Source organism: Trichogramma pretiosum, unplaced genomic scaffold, assembly GCF_000599845.2.
Source record: "Trichogramma pretiosum strain Unisexual culture from Peru unplaced genomic scaffold, Tpre_2.0 scaffold131, whole genome shotgun sequence".
Taxonomy (NCBI): domain Eukaryota; kingdom Metazoa; phylum Arthropoda; class Insecta; order Hymenoptera; family Trichogrammatidae; genus Trichogramma; species Trichogramma pretiosum.
The window spans coordinates 79,966-93,597 of NW_019640808.1; the positions used below are offsets into that span (position 1 = coordinate 79,966).

The 13,632-nt window shown below is 43.1% G+C and overlaps 1 protein-coding gene across 2 annotated transcripts; it reads right to left on the reverse strand.

The window, feature by feature from the left end:
• Positions 1-745: 745 nt before the first annotated feature.
• LOC106657587 (protein bark beetle) lies at positions 746-13,038 on the reverse strand. 2 transcript variants are annotated; one of them, XM_023460723.1, is made up of 20 exons: positions 12,953-13,038; positions 12,406-12,566; positions 11,190-12,217; positions 10,723-11,108; positions 9,519-10,643; positions 9,044-9,434; positions 8,545-8,975; positions 7,954-8,471; positions 6,751-7,865; positions 6,072-6,667; positions 5,538-5,815; positions 5,212-5,465; positions 4,922-5,133; positions 4,722-4,846; positions 4,422-4,652; positions 4,206-4,331; positions 3,963-3,989; positions 3,120-3,378; positions 2,590-3,042; positions 746-1,663 (listed from the first exon to the last, which is right to left on the reverse strand). In XM_023460723.1, exons 3-20 carry the CDS (start codon positions 12,145-12,147, stop codon positions 1,112-1,114), a joined length of 8,037 nt encoding a protein of 2,678 aa, XP_023316491.1. In that variant the 5' UTR covers positions 12,148-12,217; positions 12,406-12,566; positions 12,953-13,038; the 3' UTR covers positions 746-1,111. The 2 variants fall into 2 exon arrangements, with proteins under 2 accessions (XP_023316491.1, XP_023316495.1); XM_023460727.1 differs by lacking the exon at positions 3,963-3,989.
• Positions 13,039-13,632: the final 594 nt, after the last annotated feature.

Genomic DNA, 13,632 nt, shown 5'->3' on the forward strand with positions numbered 1-13,632 from the left:
AGAAATCGTTAATAGAGTGATTTTTATCTAAAGTCAAAAAGATACCTTTTACCTAGCATAGTATAAAATACTACAGTCTACGATGCAAGCACTTTTCATATCACATTGAGCGATTATATAACGATACTGAAAGTTCTGGCAGTGATTTTGTGCAATTCGAATAGTATTATTTACATCCGGAATAAAAAATAAAAAAAAAGATATTTTTCATGTTGTATATCAAAATTTATATTATACATTTATCGTAAATAATTATTTTACTATAGTACATTTTTATAAGAAATCGTTCTTAATTTACATTAGATAATATTGACAAATAAATCTTATTTTTTATTTTAGCACTATTTGTATAGAAAAAATTAAAGTAATTTTAAAGCTGCAAGACAGATCCATCCAACCAGTTAAATTGTGTACATCAAGTTCGGACAAATAATGTATTTGATACAACAAAATATATATGATTGAATTGTAAAAAGTCGTTTTGAATCAGTTAGAAAATAAAACCATTTAAAACTATGGACAAAATAATCAAAAAAATATTGCAAAGGCTGAGATGGATCGTTGTCTCTAATTAATATCGCATTTTTGTTCGAGAAGCACACTTACAAAATATACATTATATATCCGTGCAATCCTTGGTGTGCTCTCTAAAATACTACCAGAGATGTCGAATTGTCTTTATAAAAAAAAATGTATACTGCTAGGAGATCATGGTAACAAAAGGTTATCCTTTTGTTATATTTTCAATGTGTTAATTAATAAATTCTACATTACAATAGAAAAAATTGATATACTTGAATCAGTAAACTGATTCTTCAATTGTCAAAAAATTTTTGTAATTATATCTACAAAACTAAATTAGAAAATAGAGCTCTAATAAATTATTATCGCATAATTTATTAAGAACTACATTAATAAGGTAAGATACTAAAGTAATATGATACACATGATAATTGATCTAAATTATAACTAACTCGCTTGTGTATGTTTACATATATATTTATAAATTATAAATATATTTTTTATACCAATTGTCTGGCTTATCGAACTAAATGTTGGATGTGGTTTGTGTTTCCTAGTTGTAATGTTTTACATAGAAAATAAAGGCAAATCACATAGCGGTCTCGAGAGGCTGGCTCTTACTTCTGGCAGCCGCTGATAAGTGTGTGAGTTCGGTTGGTTCGTTTGGTGAATAAGCGTCGAAGTTCGTCTCGAGAATGGCCTCACTCTTAGACCGGAAGGGTCTGTCCTCGTCAAGATTGGTTTCAAGTAGAGACTCGCTACGCGGCCTATCTTCGTAATAGTACTCGTTCTGATAGCCAAGATGGTGATGTCCATTTTGATGGTGGTGGTTGCTGTGGTGGTGGTGTTGTTGGTGATTGTGCGTGTTATGGTGATTGTGAGGATGCGGCAACGTAGCACTGTTACTGTAGTACTCAGGAACGGGCTCGGACGCGGGGGTAAGTGGTGATCGATCGTACGTGTTGGTGTTCACCGCGCTTACACTGTCATATTCCAGCGAAGCACTTGTTGTATGCAAATCTCGCTTGAGATCGTTGATGGAATCGGTCGTTCCAAAACTTGAGTTAAGAGGAAGCGTCGATACGTGGTGCAAGTAACCCGAAGAAATATCCACATTTTCGCTATTCAACGATGAAATTTCCTGTGAAAATAACGATAAATAAATTATTTTTCCATCAAGCGCCAATTGAGCTATTGTTCTCAACATTTTATAGGACAAAAAAGAACTTTGCATCCGCAACGAAATGCTAGGAAATCATTTCGTTTTGGGTGTACAGTGAAAAAACTGTTGCAGTATTTTTTTAATGAAGACTTGAACAAATTTAGCGAAAGATGTAATTATTGCATAGAAGTTTTTTAATGACATGAGTAAATTAAGATTTTGAATGAATGAAATTATTTTTTTAAGAAAAATTTGTTTGATTTTTTCAATAATTCGAAATTAAGATAACTTTGATTCAACGATAATAAATATCTCATAAAATTGCCAAGAATATGAGTCTCTTATAATAAAAATTGTTGATAAAATTTTATAATATTCAGTTGTAGCAAATAAAAATTATTCTACTCGAAGTCATGATAAAGGAAAGCGATCATGCTATCATTAAAAACAACAAAACGCTAATTAATTAAAAACATAGTCATATATCAGAAATAAGTTTAAATTTTTTAAATAAAGCTAAGATAAGGCATGAAAGCGTACATACATTGCAACATTGACGAGCACGAAAGCAACTTAGAGATTTTTTGTGAAGTATCTAGTTATATTATAGGGTTTACAAGTTCAATCTACTATTTTACAAAAAATCTCTAATATTATACACGCTTTATAATATAAACACAATGCTTATTTCATGTTTTTGTGCTCTAACCTGCATAGGTGGTACCACGACCACGCGTCTTTCCAGCTTAGCATGTTGCTTTTGATATTAATAAAATAATTAGTCAAGAATACAAAATACATTTCACATAAATTGTCTTTCTCATATTTCTCATTTGGGTGATTTTATTTCAATTAGTAATTAAAATTGATGCAATCATATTAATTAAAAAATTAAATAAACTCACGGCTATGGGTTTTCTTCTTTGATATGCTAGCTCTGAAAATCCTGACGTTGAGCCTACGGAACGCAATGAATGCAATGATTGTCGAATGGAGTTGCGCCTTTCGAGTCGTTCGACTCCTCGCTTTTTCGACTTGGTAAACCAAAAGATGCAAGCCACACCGACTAACAGTATGAGAAGGAGTATTGCACATATTGCCCCGACCACGACGATATCCTTTTTCCAGGACAGTGGATCGATTGAAATGCGTGGATCAATTTCGCAAATAAATGGATTGGTCTCTTCGCATACGTCAATTCTGATACTTTTGAATATAAATATTGTACACTCGTTGACTCTATCAATATCTTGAACCCAAACGCGCTCTGAATATTCGAATGGATGTTGTTGCTTTTGTAGGAAGCGCCATAACTCGTGATAATCACTCGAAACATAAGGCATTGAAGCATTCGCCGACTGTAAGAAATAATAATGTCATAAATGAATAAGTAGGCTATTGTGAAATTCTTATTGAACGTCAAATGTATACGTACCATACAGAAATCTCTTGCGGCGAAAAAAGTCATGGGTGCTCCGATGTAAATGTAACAGGTGTCACCGACGAGATCCCAGGCAGGTGGGCACTTGCCGTTTAGTACCGATCTGTTGTTCATTTGGAAAGGTTGGTATTCGACCTGCAGCAGCTCAGGCGAATCCCCTCGGTCCCTAATACGGCCGCCCACTGCGAGTGTCTCGTTGTAGCCCCAGTAATTGTGGCGAGCGTCGACGCTCGAGCGCCACATGTCGAATTGACTGCAATTGAATTATCAAATTTAGAATGAATAATTTTATGATGATGAAATGCAATTACGACACAAAAGACGAAGCTCAATCGATGAAAACATTGAAAGCAATTTATCTATATTTTTAATATAAATATTTGTTCCTTGAATAACATTTAACGTTTTGATATTTACGATGATTAGTTATTCAAAAAGTGCTTTTTTGTAATTGCTTTGCAATCTGAGAACTGCCGCTTTATTTATTGGCTGTGGGTTATTGACGAACAATTTCTTAATTTTACAAATAAAATTTTTTGATTGTCTGTGATACTTCAAAGATGTATTAACACAAGTTGACAATTTTACGTAAATAACGTGTTTGAACGAAAGCACCATTGATATAGTGAATAATTATAATTTGGGAAATAAAATTGTGACGAATATTTTGATGAGTGTGCTGATATTAAAAATGAATGGCCAAATCCCCAATGATGTAAAAATGAGCATTGAAGTACTGATAATTTTATCATGTGGTGAAAATCAGCACCAAATTTTTTCTAAGCGTCACAAGTATATACAACAAGAAGCGCGACGCTAATTTTGCCGTTTACTTACTTGGCATACCAGTCTGCTTCGACCACGCTGTTAGTTTTTTTTACGAGATCGAGAAAACATAAATGGAAAAAAATATAACTTAATAAATAAGAAAAAATGTATCTAAAGATAATAAAATAAATGAAAAAAACTCAAAAACAAACACCGAGCTAAACTCTATGAATTTGATCAATTAGGATGAAATTTAACTTAAATATCTCTTCAATATATCATGCACGATTCGATGTGAAAACATATACTCACAGAGATCTGTTGATGGTCAACATTTCGTAATCATTATCAGGGTTGAAAAATATGTTGTCTACGTATTGCTGGCCTGGCGTTCCAGCAACGATGGTACTTCTACCATCTCGATCCAGAGCGTAATTACTGCAATACAAAATTATTCAGTTAATGATTTCATTATTATTGAAATAAGGTATATATACGCTAACAAGAAAAGTATTTATTTTTACGTACTTATAGAATCCATTATGTGATGTACTTTGATATATGGGTAATCTCACTCGTTCAAACCCAGAAATTTCGAGTAAATGCTTTCCTATATTGCCTTGAAGATGATTTAAAGTCATGTTACTGACAACTTGCTTGAGAACTACATTATTCTCATAACTAGCGTTATTTTTGGTAAAGTAATTTCGGAAAATGGTTACTTCTTGATACGGGCTACTCTGTCGACCTTCAACGTATCTGATGAAAAAATTATTAGTATTAATTAATATTAATTTTGAAAATAATTGAGTGAACTTCAATACTCACAATGCTGGTTTGTTATAATTATCCGAGAAAAGATTGTTATGAATCCAACCTTTCATGGAAGTTGCAGAGCCCCTTGAATCTGATCTTATACTCAAACCACCTTGATTATTCATCACAAGATTATTCTGTAAAAAACACAAAAGGATTATTGCAGCTTCTTGTAATTTGAAGTCGATATTGAAAACTGTTCAAAAACTTACCCTAAAGTAAACCGACTGAGTATTTTGTACATCTAACGAGACTGCGGCTGTACACGTACTGAAATTTCCGTACAATTTTTCGCAGTTATTAACGATTTCGTTTCGCTCCAGTGTTATCACAGCATTGACTTCTCCTGCATTGGAATATTTAATAGCACCCTCCTCGCACTCCTCGAATCTTGAGTAGGAAATATTGTGTCGAACATCTCGATCTATTGGAAAATTAATCATTTGTTTATAGATACGAATGGTTGAAAATTCATTTAAACAATTATTTTACTAGTACTCACTAAATCCTATTGCCGAAATCGGCAGCGTGACAACTTCAGCGATGAAACCATGAACGCTGCTGGCTCCGCTAGCGAAAAATTTCACGCTCAAGCTCGGGCCCTGAGTGCGGAATAATTTCTTTTCCATTTTACTGTTGACGTAAAGCTCTTCGATTTTATTGACCGTGACATTATAAATATCTCCATCATAAAGAGTTAAGCTATCAGGTCGGCCCGGTTTCCCAGTTGAGTTGTATAAATTAAATTGTAAGAACCTGAAAATAAAGAATTTTTTCTTGAAATTCAAAACCAAGTATAAAGAAGAAATTACGAAGAAAGTTATTTACCTAAATCCAAAAGGTTTAGCTCGGTGACTACTGCGGAATATTTTTACGCAATTAACTGGATTATTGTCGTATTTGTAGTACAGAAGTACGCGTTCTTCGATAGTAACTTCTTTGGTAGTATCGCAAATGTCCAGAAGACTGAACAGATGATAGGGTACGTTTAATTGTTTCAATGGTGCAAAGGAACTTTCGTCTGCTTCTCGACCTTCTCCGGTTAGCGATAGAATGTTGATACCGTTTCCAAGCACATCCTTAACTCGATTGGAGAGCAGCTCGACCTTGCAACATTGAATGAATAATAGAACGTTTATTCAATTGCAAACATAAATGTGTGTTAAGAGTCAATTAAGCAATCGTTGAGTCAATAAACGATTCGCTCTACATTGTTGTGCGAGAATTTGATTTGACCAAAGATGCAAATCAATTCACTTCGCTTCGAATGTACAAATCGAATTAATATCCTCAAGATATCCATAGAGATTTGACAAATCGAGTAACTCAATGTAATCGCGATTATATGACATTAACACTTACCGTATGAGGCGGTGAAATAAAATTGATGCCGTGATGTGCGCTCTGATTAATACTGACTCGTTGAACTGCGGGCGATTTCATAATCGATTGGACGGCGGGCGACCGCTCGTTGTGCAGTATGCCGGCTCCGGTAATGTTGACATACTTAAGGGTCGACTCGACCCGGCGAAGCGTCTCGTGCGTCTCGTGATCGTGGATGCGGTACTCGTAGAGGTAATGCTCGAACTCGCTGTTGGCGATTCTCACGCCGCCCCAGTAGCTGAGGGATGGCTCGAGGTTTCGCTGGCCGCAGTGCAAAAATACAAACTCGCCGTCCCAGGGGCACTCGTGGCGATGACCGAACAATTGGCCGTTCAAGCGTATTTGGCAGCTTTCCAGGCTCTCCTCTTTGCCGGAGCATTGCAGGGGCTCCGGCCACGACCATATTCTCGACAGTGAACCGGGGTGCAGCTCGTAGCGCCTGTCGCGCGATACGTACACGTTTAAAGGCTCGTAGCCGAGTTGACGGCATGCGACTTGTGCGTTGCGTTCGGTGAACCTTGAATCACATATGGGTACCCATTGCAGGGTTGTACGGTTAAAATACTCCAAGAATCCTGCAATTAAAAAAATGAAAAATTTTACTTAAGTTTATTGGCAAGTTGAAAAATTGAAATACCATTAAATTTTTAAGTAGTACCTTCATTTGTAGAACTTGTACAATTTTCCTCCTTGCAAAGTCTTATAGTGTTGAGTTCAACGTCCCTCTTTTTATGTGTGGGAACTTCATTCGTAGAACTAATCGGTCTCATAACGATCTCGTGGCCCGGAGCACCAGCAGCCTTTAATGTTCCTAAGACTAAAATACCGACGTTCGGAGCGAACTCCATCACAACGTCAGGGTAGATGTGCAAGGTAGCGTCGGGCATAACTGTGATGTCTGAATGTATGACATAAGGTTCCGGTATCGGATAAAGGGATAAATTGTCGACGATGCGACCACCAAGATTGTTTAAATCAATTTCGGAAACTGGCTCCCACGAGGCTGATATCGATGAATCGAGTGTGTCGGTAATCAAGTAGGGCCGGAAATTTGCCACTGCGTGATCGTTCCAGTCGTCGAAGTCGAAGATCCTTCGCTGAATTTCCCGATCGTCAGCACTGCCCCACCAATTTTCGGTGACGTCGACCTTGTTATTAATTTTAGCGGTCTTAATGCCAGCAAGGAGCTCGTAATCCAGAGAATTATCGCCAAAGATATTCCTGTTTACTCGGACCTTTTGAATGCCGTGAAAACCGACAACATAGGTCGGTGTGTCGAACATTTGATGGAAGGCGTCACGAGATATCGTCAAGCTCTTGCTGTTCTGCTTGATCTCGTTGTACATGAATCTCGCATCGATTTCGCCTAAAATTTCTGATTGACTGTCGGCCTTGAATTCGACCATGTATATTCCAGTATTTTTCTCGATGCGATTGGCTTCGATTTTCATGCGTTTCTCCATGCCGCGAACTGATATCAGCCCCGTTTTGCAACGGTTGCCGACAAAGCGATTGCGCGACATGTTGAAGTTTGCAAAATGACCGTCTACGACAAAACCGAATTGCTCGTTTGTTTGCCAAGTATTGTTATCCATGTAAATGGAATGGGTGAAGTTCTCGTTGTATTGCCAAACGTAGGGTAAGGCAATTTCAAAGCCACCGGCCTTGTTTCCTTCAATTGTGCTATCCTTGATTATCCAGTGAAACAGATTGTTCGATTGACGCATGTCTCTGCTGAACTGAATTATTCCTCGGCCATTATCCGTCACAAGACTGCAAATAGTAAAAAGTTAATTGATATTATCAATCAGTCGTTGAAATAAAATCAAATTCAAATGAATAAAAACGTTTTTACACCAACCTGTTGTTCACGTGGAAAGATATTTCTGAAATGTTTGAATGAAACACGTTCCAATGAGGAGAATGAACATGAATTGCTTCTTCAACGTTGTGAGATATTTCGCAATTAATCAATTGTATGGACTCGTTGGCTTTGCGAAGGTAGTGGTCGCCGCGCTCGTCGAGGTAGCGATTGTAGTACGACGCGAGGACTCCCAGTCGATTGCCGCGTATCTTCGTCCCTGTAATTCGTAGGGTTGGAATCGGTCCCCGCACAATGCGATTTTTCACATCCTGAACGGGAGCCGGGAGCGCAGTCAGCACGATGACGGTTCCGCCCAAGGCGTTGTCGCCGCTGTCGTAGTTCAAGACGACGGTGTACGAGCTCGACGCAACCGGAAAGACTGTGAGATCCCTTTTGACGTTCCATATGTTGCCGCGATGCCTGGTATTTTGCGAATCGTGTATGATGATCTGTTCGGTGCTTCTGTTCTGTATGGGATTCAGCAGTTGAATGCCAACAACGAATCCTGGAGTACACTGTAAAATAATCATAAAACACGATGTCAAGTAAAGCTGTCGATAATCGACGATGAAAATTGATAAAACTCACGTTAATATTATAAATACGGCTGATCGGAGCACCGGTGACTTTAGCGGTAACCAGATACTTTGTTTCGCCCATTGATAATTCAATATTCGAATTGCGGTCCGGTACGACGATTGGATCGTAGCCGGAGTCGAGCGATGTGTCGGGTGAGCTTGTGAACCATCCGGCAAATTCTCTCTGCTGATACGCAGAGAGCGCCGGATTGTGCCTGACGCCGGCTAGCTTATTGTTTTCTAAGCGCGAGCTCGCGATACGAAGACCCAGCTGCTTAAAACTCACACCACTGCCGCCGTTGTTCGAGAAGTCGCTGTTGCGCACCATGTTGACGGCGTCGGCCGAATAGATGTCCGAGTACAGCACGCCTAGGCCGTCCTGCAAGTTGCTCATGACCTTGACGCCCTCGAGAGAGTGTCGTGCAAAATCAATCTGCAGAGCTGCGAAAGAAAATTTCTCGTTAGTAATGATAGTTACATAATTATAAATGCAATCAAACTCGACAAACCTGGCTTGAAGCTGTTCGTGGCGTAATCCAAAAGACCAGCTCGCTCGATGGTGATATATTGTAGGTCGCTTCTCAACGCCAATGGACCCAATCTTAGGCCGGCCCAGGCGACGTCCGTACAACGTACGCCGACGTCGTTCTCGTGCGTACAGGAATTCTCGAACTCGTCGGCAGTTTCAGCTTTGCAGCGCGAAATATCCACGTCGTCCTCGGTACACTGTACGTTACTGAGGACTATGTCTTCGTTAGTTCCAGCGCGTGGTATATCCGAACGCTCCATATACCAATTATCCGGGTCGAGTGTTAAACCCAATTGATGGCAGACCAGTGCTGCGTCTCTCATGGTCCATCCGTAATTACAGACCGTGCCCCATTTCTCTCCAACTCGCAGCTGTAAATGATTCGATGAGTTAATAATTTATTGCGGTTGAAGAATTATCTTTTTACAAAGAGAAAAAGAAAATTTGCTATTTACCTGTAAACGACCTTCTTTGATCGTTTTTCCTCCTAATAATCTTACGGGCACTTGGCTGTCGAGTTGCATTGGCATATCGAGCGTGTCGGACATCGTGTCTCCCATGGTATCGTTGTCCATCGGAGGCACTACGATTTCTTCTTTTAAAGTCATGAGAATATTACTAGGTCCAGTGCCATGTGCGTCTAATTTACCCGCCACCATAATGCCGACAGCCGGTCTGAAACGCAATGTTACTCCCGGCTGTAGTATCAGTTTACCGCCCGGCCTGACATTTATATCTCTTTTAACGACATATTCGCCGGCCTGAAGAATCTCGGTGCCGTCGACCTCGCCGCCCACGACATTGCTGTCGGCGGCCAAAAAACGCGGGACGAACGTGGGATTCGGATTGATCGTGTTCGTCGCGGGATTACTGTTGTGCAGCAAGTACGGTATGTACTCGATTTTCGCTAAATTGTATCTGTCTTTCCTGTGGAAGAGCCTCTCGAATATCTCCGGCTGATCTATCGAGCCCAACCAATTGTACGTGCAGTTGATGATCTTGCTCTGGTCCTCCAACTGCGAGCCAATCTCGTACTTGGATTCTGGATTCTGCAGGATGTTACGGAATACGTTCACGTTGCTCGAGGAGACGACGAGCGCTGCCGATACCCTCGATCGTGGTATGAGTCGCGAGCCCTGGATATGACCGTAATCGAAGGGCTCGCGTACCTTGTTCTCCTTGAGGAAGTTTCGTGTGAATAGTAGATGTTGCACATCGCTGTAAGGCGACAAGCCTATGCTCGCGACGAAGTAGCCAGTGTTCCCGTAAAATTCGTTGTGCTGGATGAGCAACTCTACTGGCAGCAGGTCGAATTCCTCGAGCAGCGGATTGCGCACCAGAAGACCGCCGTACGAGTGTTGTTGGAAGTGATTGTACTCGATCACCCCGTGCATGTTGAGGGCGGGGCTGAGCTTCACGCCCAGCTTGGAGTTCTGCACGAAACGATTGTGGCCGACTTGAAGCTTGAGAATGCCGTTGTTGTGGCGCCAGCTCGACTCGACTTGGACCGCCGTCTCGATGCTGCTGTTGAAGCTGTTCCCGGTGATGTTTACGTACGAATTTCCCGTTGAATTACCGACCTGTTTGTGAAACACGAGCACGCGCGGTTATGAAACGCAATCGAGTACGTAGCAGACAGAAAAAAAAGTCAACACTCACCAGTACGCCGATGTCGCGATTTCGAAAGATCTCCGAGTACTCGACGACGGTCGTCTGATTGAACGAGACGTAATCGGTGGAGGCGCTGTCGTTTAACCAAAGCGCAAACCCGTAGCCCTGATTGGACGATATGCTGGAGCGCGACACGTTGCGGCTGCCGCCCGTCACGGTGATGTTGATGCCGTCGCCACGGTTAAAAGCGATCCGGCTGCCAGTGACGTTGACGTCGGGGACGCCTCCGAGCACGTGGACACCGGCCACGTGGCGATTGTTCGACACCGAGGTGTCATCGATGTGAAGGGACGAGCGCAACTTCTCCACGGCTATGCCGCGTCCGTTGTTGTCGGCTATCGTGCTGCCGGTAACGTTTAAATCGTAGGCTTTTTCTGCAAATTTTGAAAATTCACAGTGTTAAAAAACAAAGACAATCGTTGCGTTATATAAATTTATAAGTCGAAAACACTCACTGTATCCAGAAGTTAATCTGAGAAACGCAATCATTGAAGTTCTTGGTTCGGCGAAGAATTTGATGTACAAATTGTGACTGGACGTGGTGACACTCTGCGGTAGGGTTCCGTTGCGCACGCTCACGCTCGCCAGGAGCTTCTCGCCGGTGCTGATGCCGTCGTAGACCTCGATGACGGCGCTGTCGTTGCGGTCCGTCTTCATCTGGAGAAAGTGCACGGTGAGGACGTGGCCCGGCCTCGTGTAGATGTGCTGCGGGCACTTCTTCTGATTGGGCGCGTACTTGCTCTGGCCGAGCGATATGGTCACGGGGAAGGTCTGGCTGGCCGTCGTTGGGAAGGTGCACAGGTCGTAGACGTCGGCGCGGTCGGCCTTGTCGTCGGGCCGCTCGTCGTGGTGCACGTACTTGATGCCGTCCGCCTCGTTGTCGACGATCAGGCAGTTGTCGACGTGCGCCATGCCCGTCGAGCTGTTCACGTAGATGCCGTAGCCCCGATTGCTCTGTATCGTGCAGTTGGAGACGACGACGGGCGCCTCGGGCCGGCTGACGTTGAGGCCCGTGTACGCCGAGCCGACGATGCTGATGGACTCCATGCGGGGCGGCACGCCCTCGACGTGCAGCGCCGCCGTGAGATTGAACTCGCGACCGGTGCCGGCGTAGCGGATCTCCACGTGGCGCAGGATGGACTTGGAGCGTCGCACGTACAGGGTGTTCTCCTGGATGAGCGGGCGCTCGTACAGGGCGCCCTCGAAGCGCAGACCGCGCCAGTGCTTGGTCGCGCCGGCGGCGCCGTCGTGGAAGGGCGCGCAGCCGACGCCCAGATCCGGATGGTAGTCGCAGACGCCCGCGCCGAGCATTCGATCCTGCCAGCGGCTACAGTCCTGGAGGCTGGCCTCGACGCCGCGACACTGCGGCTGCTCGTACAGCAGTCGGGGCTTGGCCGGCCACTGGCGATCCATCCAGCCCCACCATCGGCCGCCCTGGTAGCCGAGCTCTCGGCAGGCCGTCTCCAGGTCCGCTCGGGTCCAGCTGCGAGGAACGAGAGAGAGAGAGAGAGAGATTAATTTTATTTTATCAGCGAATAAAAGTAAATAAACGAGTGAGTGATTGAATCGCGGCGAGTTATTTCAAGGCCGTGTGCGCATTCTTCGAAGAATGCCGCGTGCGTATAATGACGACGGAAATTAGAGAAAATTACTTTGATATCGTGTACTCACTTTCTGGAATTGGTGCAGACCGATCGCCATTCTCCTTTGTGCAAAATCTGCAGGCGGCCTTCGATGGGACTGGGCCCGTCGACGAGTCTGATACGACGGGACTGCGGCCGACCGGACGGCCCTTCCGCAGCCGTCAGGACGATCGGCTGGCCCTCCTCCCCCTGGTGACGACAAAAGAAAAAAGAAAACGTTATTATCACAATTGTGTACGGTGCTCCGCGATTTCGAAAGATGGGGACGATCGACGAAGAGAAAAAAAGCAATAGGAGTACGCGCGAGGCAAAAGCGAGAGAAACAACACATATACACGACGTACTACGTATATGGGAGGCTGGAAAACTATTTCAAGGCCTCGTGCAGTCGAGAAAAGCTATATACAATACCTGCGCGTTTTACTCGCGAACGCGCGATAATAAATAAAAGTAAATGTGAACGGCGCGCCACGTATCGCGCGAAGGACTCGAAACAAGACGTATATTACAGCGAGAGAGAAAATAAAAGGAGAGGGTCGCGCTCGCGAGCTCGTATTATCACCGAATTTTCTTACCCGCTATCCGTGCGTGTCCGTCGTCAGCGACTCGACTCGACCGAATGGGCGACGATGGAGCATCGCGCGATTATCAATGCGTCGCGCGCTACTCGGCCGAATTTGTATATTATACACGCGTAGCATAGCTAATGGCAGGGCGAAGGGAAGGGGTCGTATAGGCACGCGGTTCACCCAACGCGCCGTCTTATCAAGGATCATTGACCGCGAATTTGACGCGCGTAATCGCGTTCTAGAAACGCCGAGAACGAACTGAAACGCGCAATTGTTGTCACTGCTTCGATTTCGCGTGATTTTGAGGACAGGATACATTTTTTAAATCGACGCAGCTCAGTGTCGAGTAGAAACAATCGAAATGAGACCTCAATCATCGAGGCGAGAAGCGAGCGAGCGATCGCATAAAATGAAAATGCGCTAACTGCGAAAATAGGAGTTTTTTTATTTAACTCGTAAATCTACTACGAGTCGTAGATGTATTGCCTCGTATAGCACGGAATGATTCACCCTCGCGCGTCGATTTCATTAGATATCAAAAAAACATTTTACCCGACGACCGATGCTGTCGAGAGAGAAAAATTACTAAAGAGTGATCTTCGAGGCGCGATATTGTAATGAGAGCGGCTTTTCGTGCGTATGACAAACGCAGATATATATTTGCAAGCGTAATTGATCACTTGTCG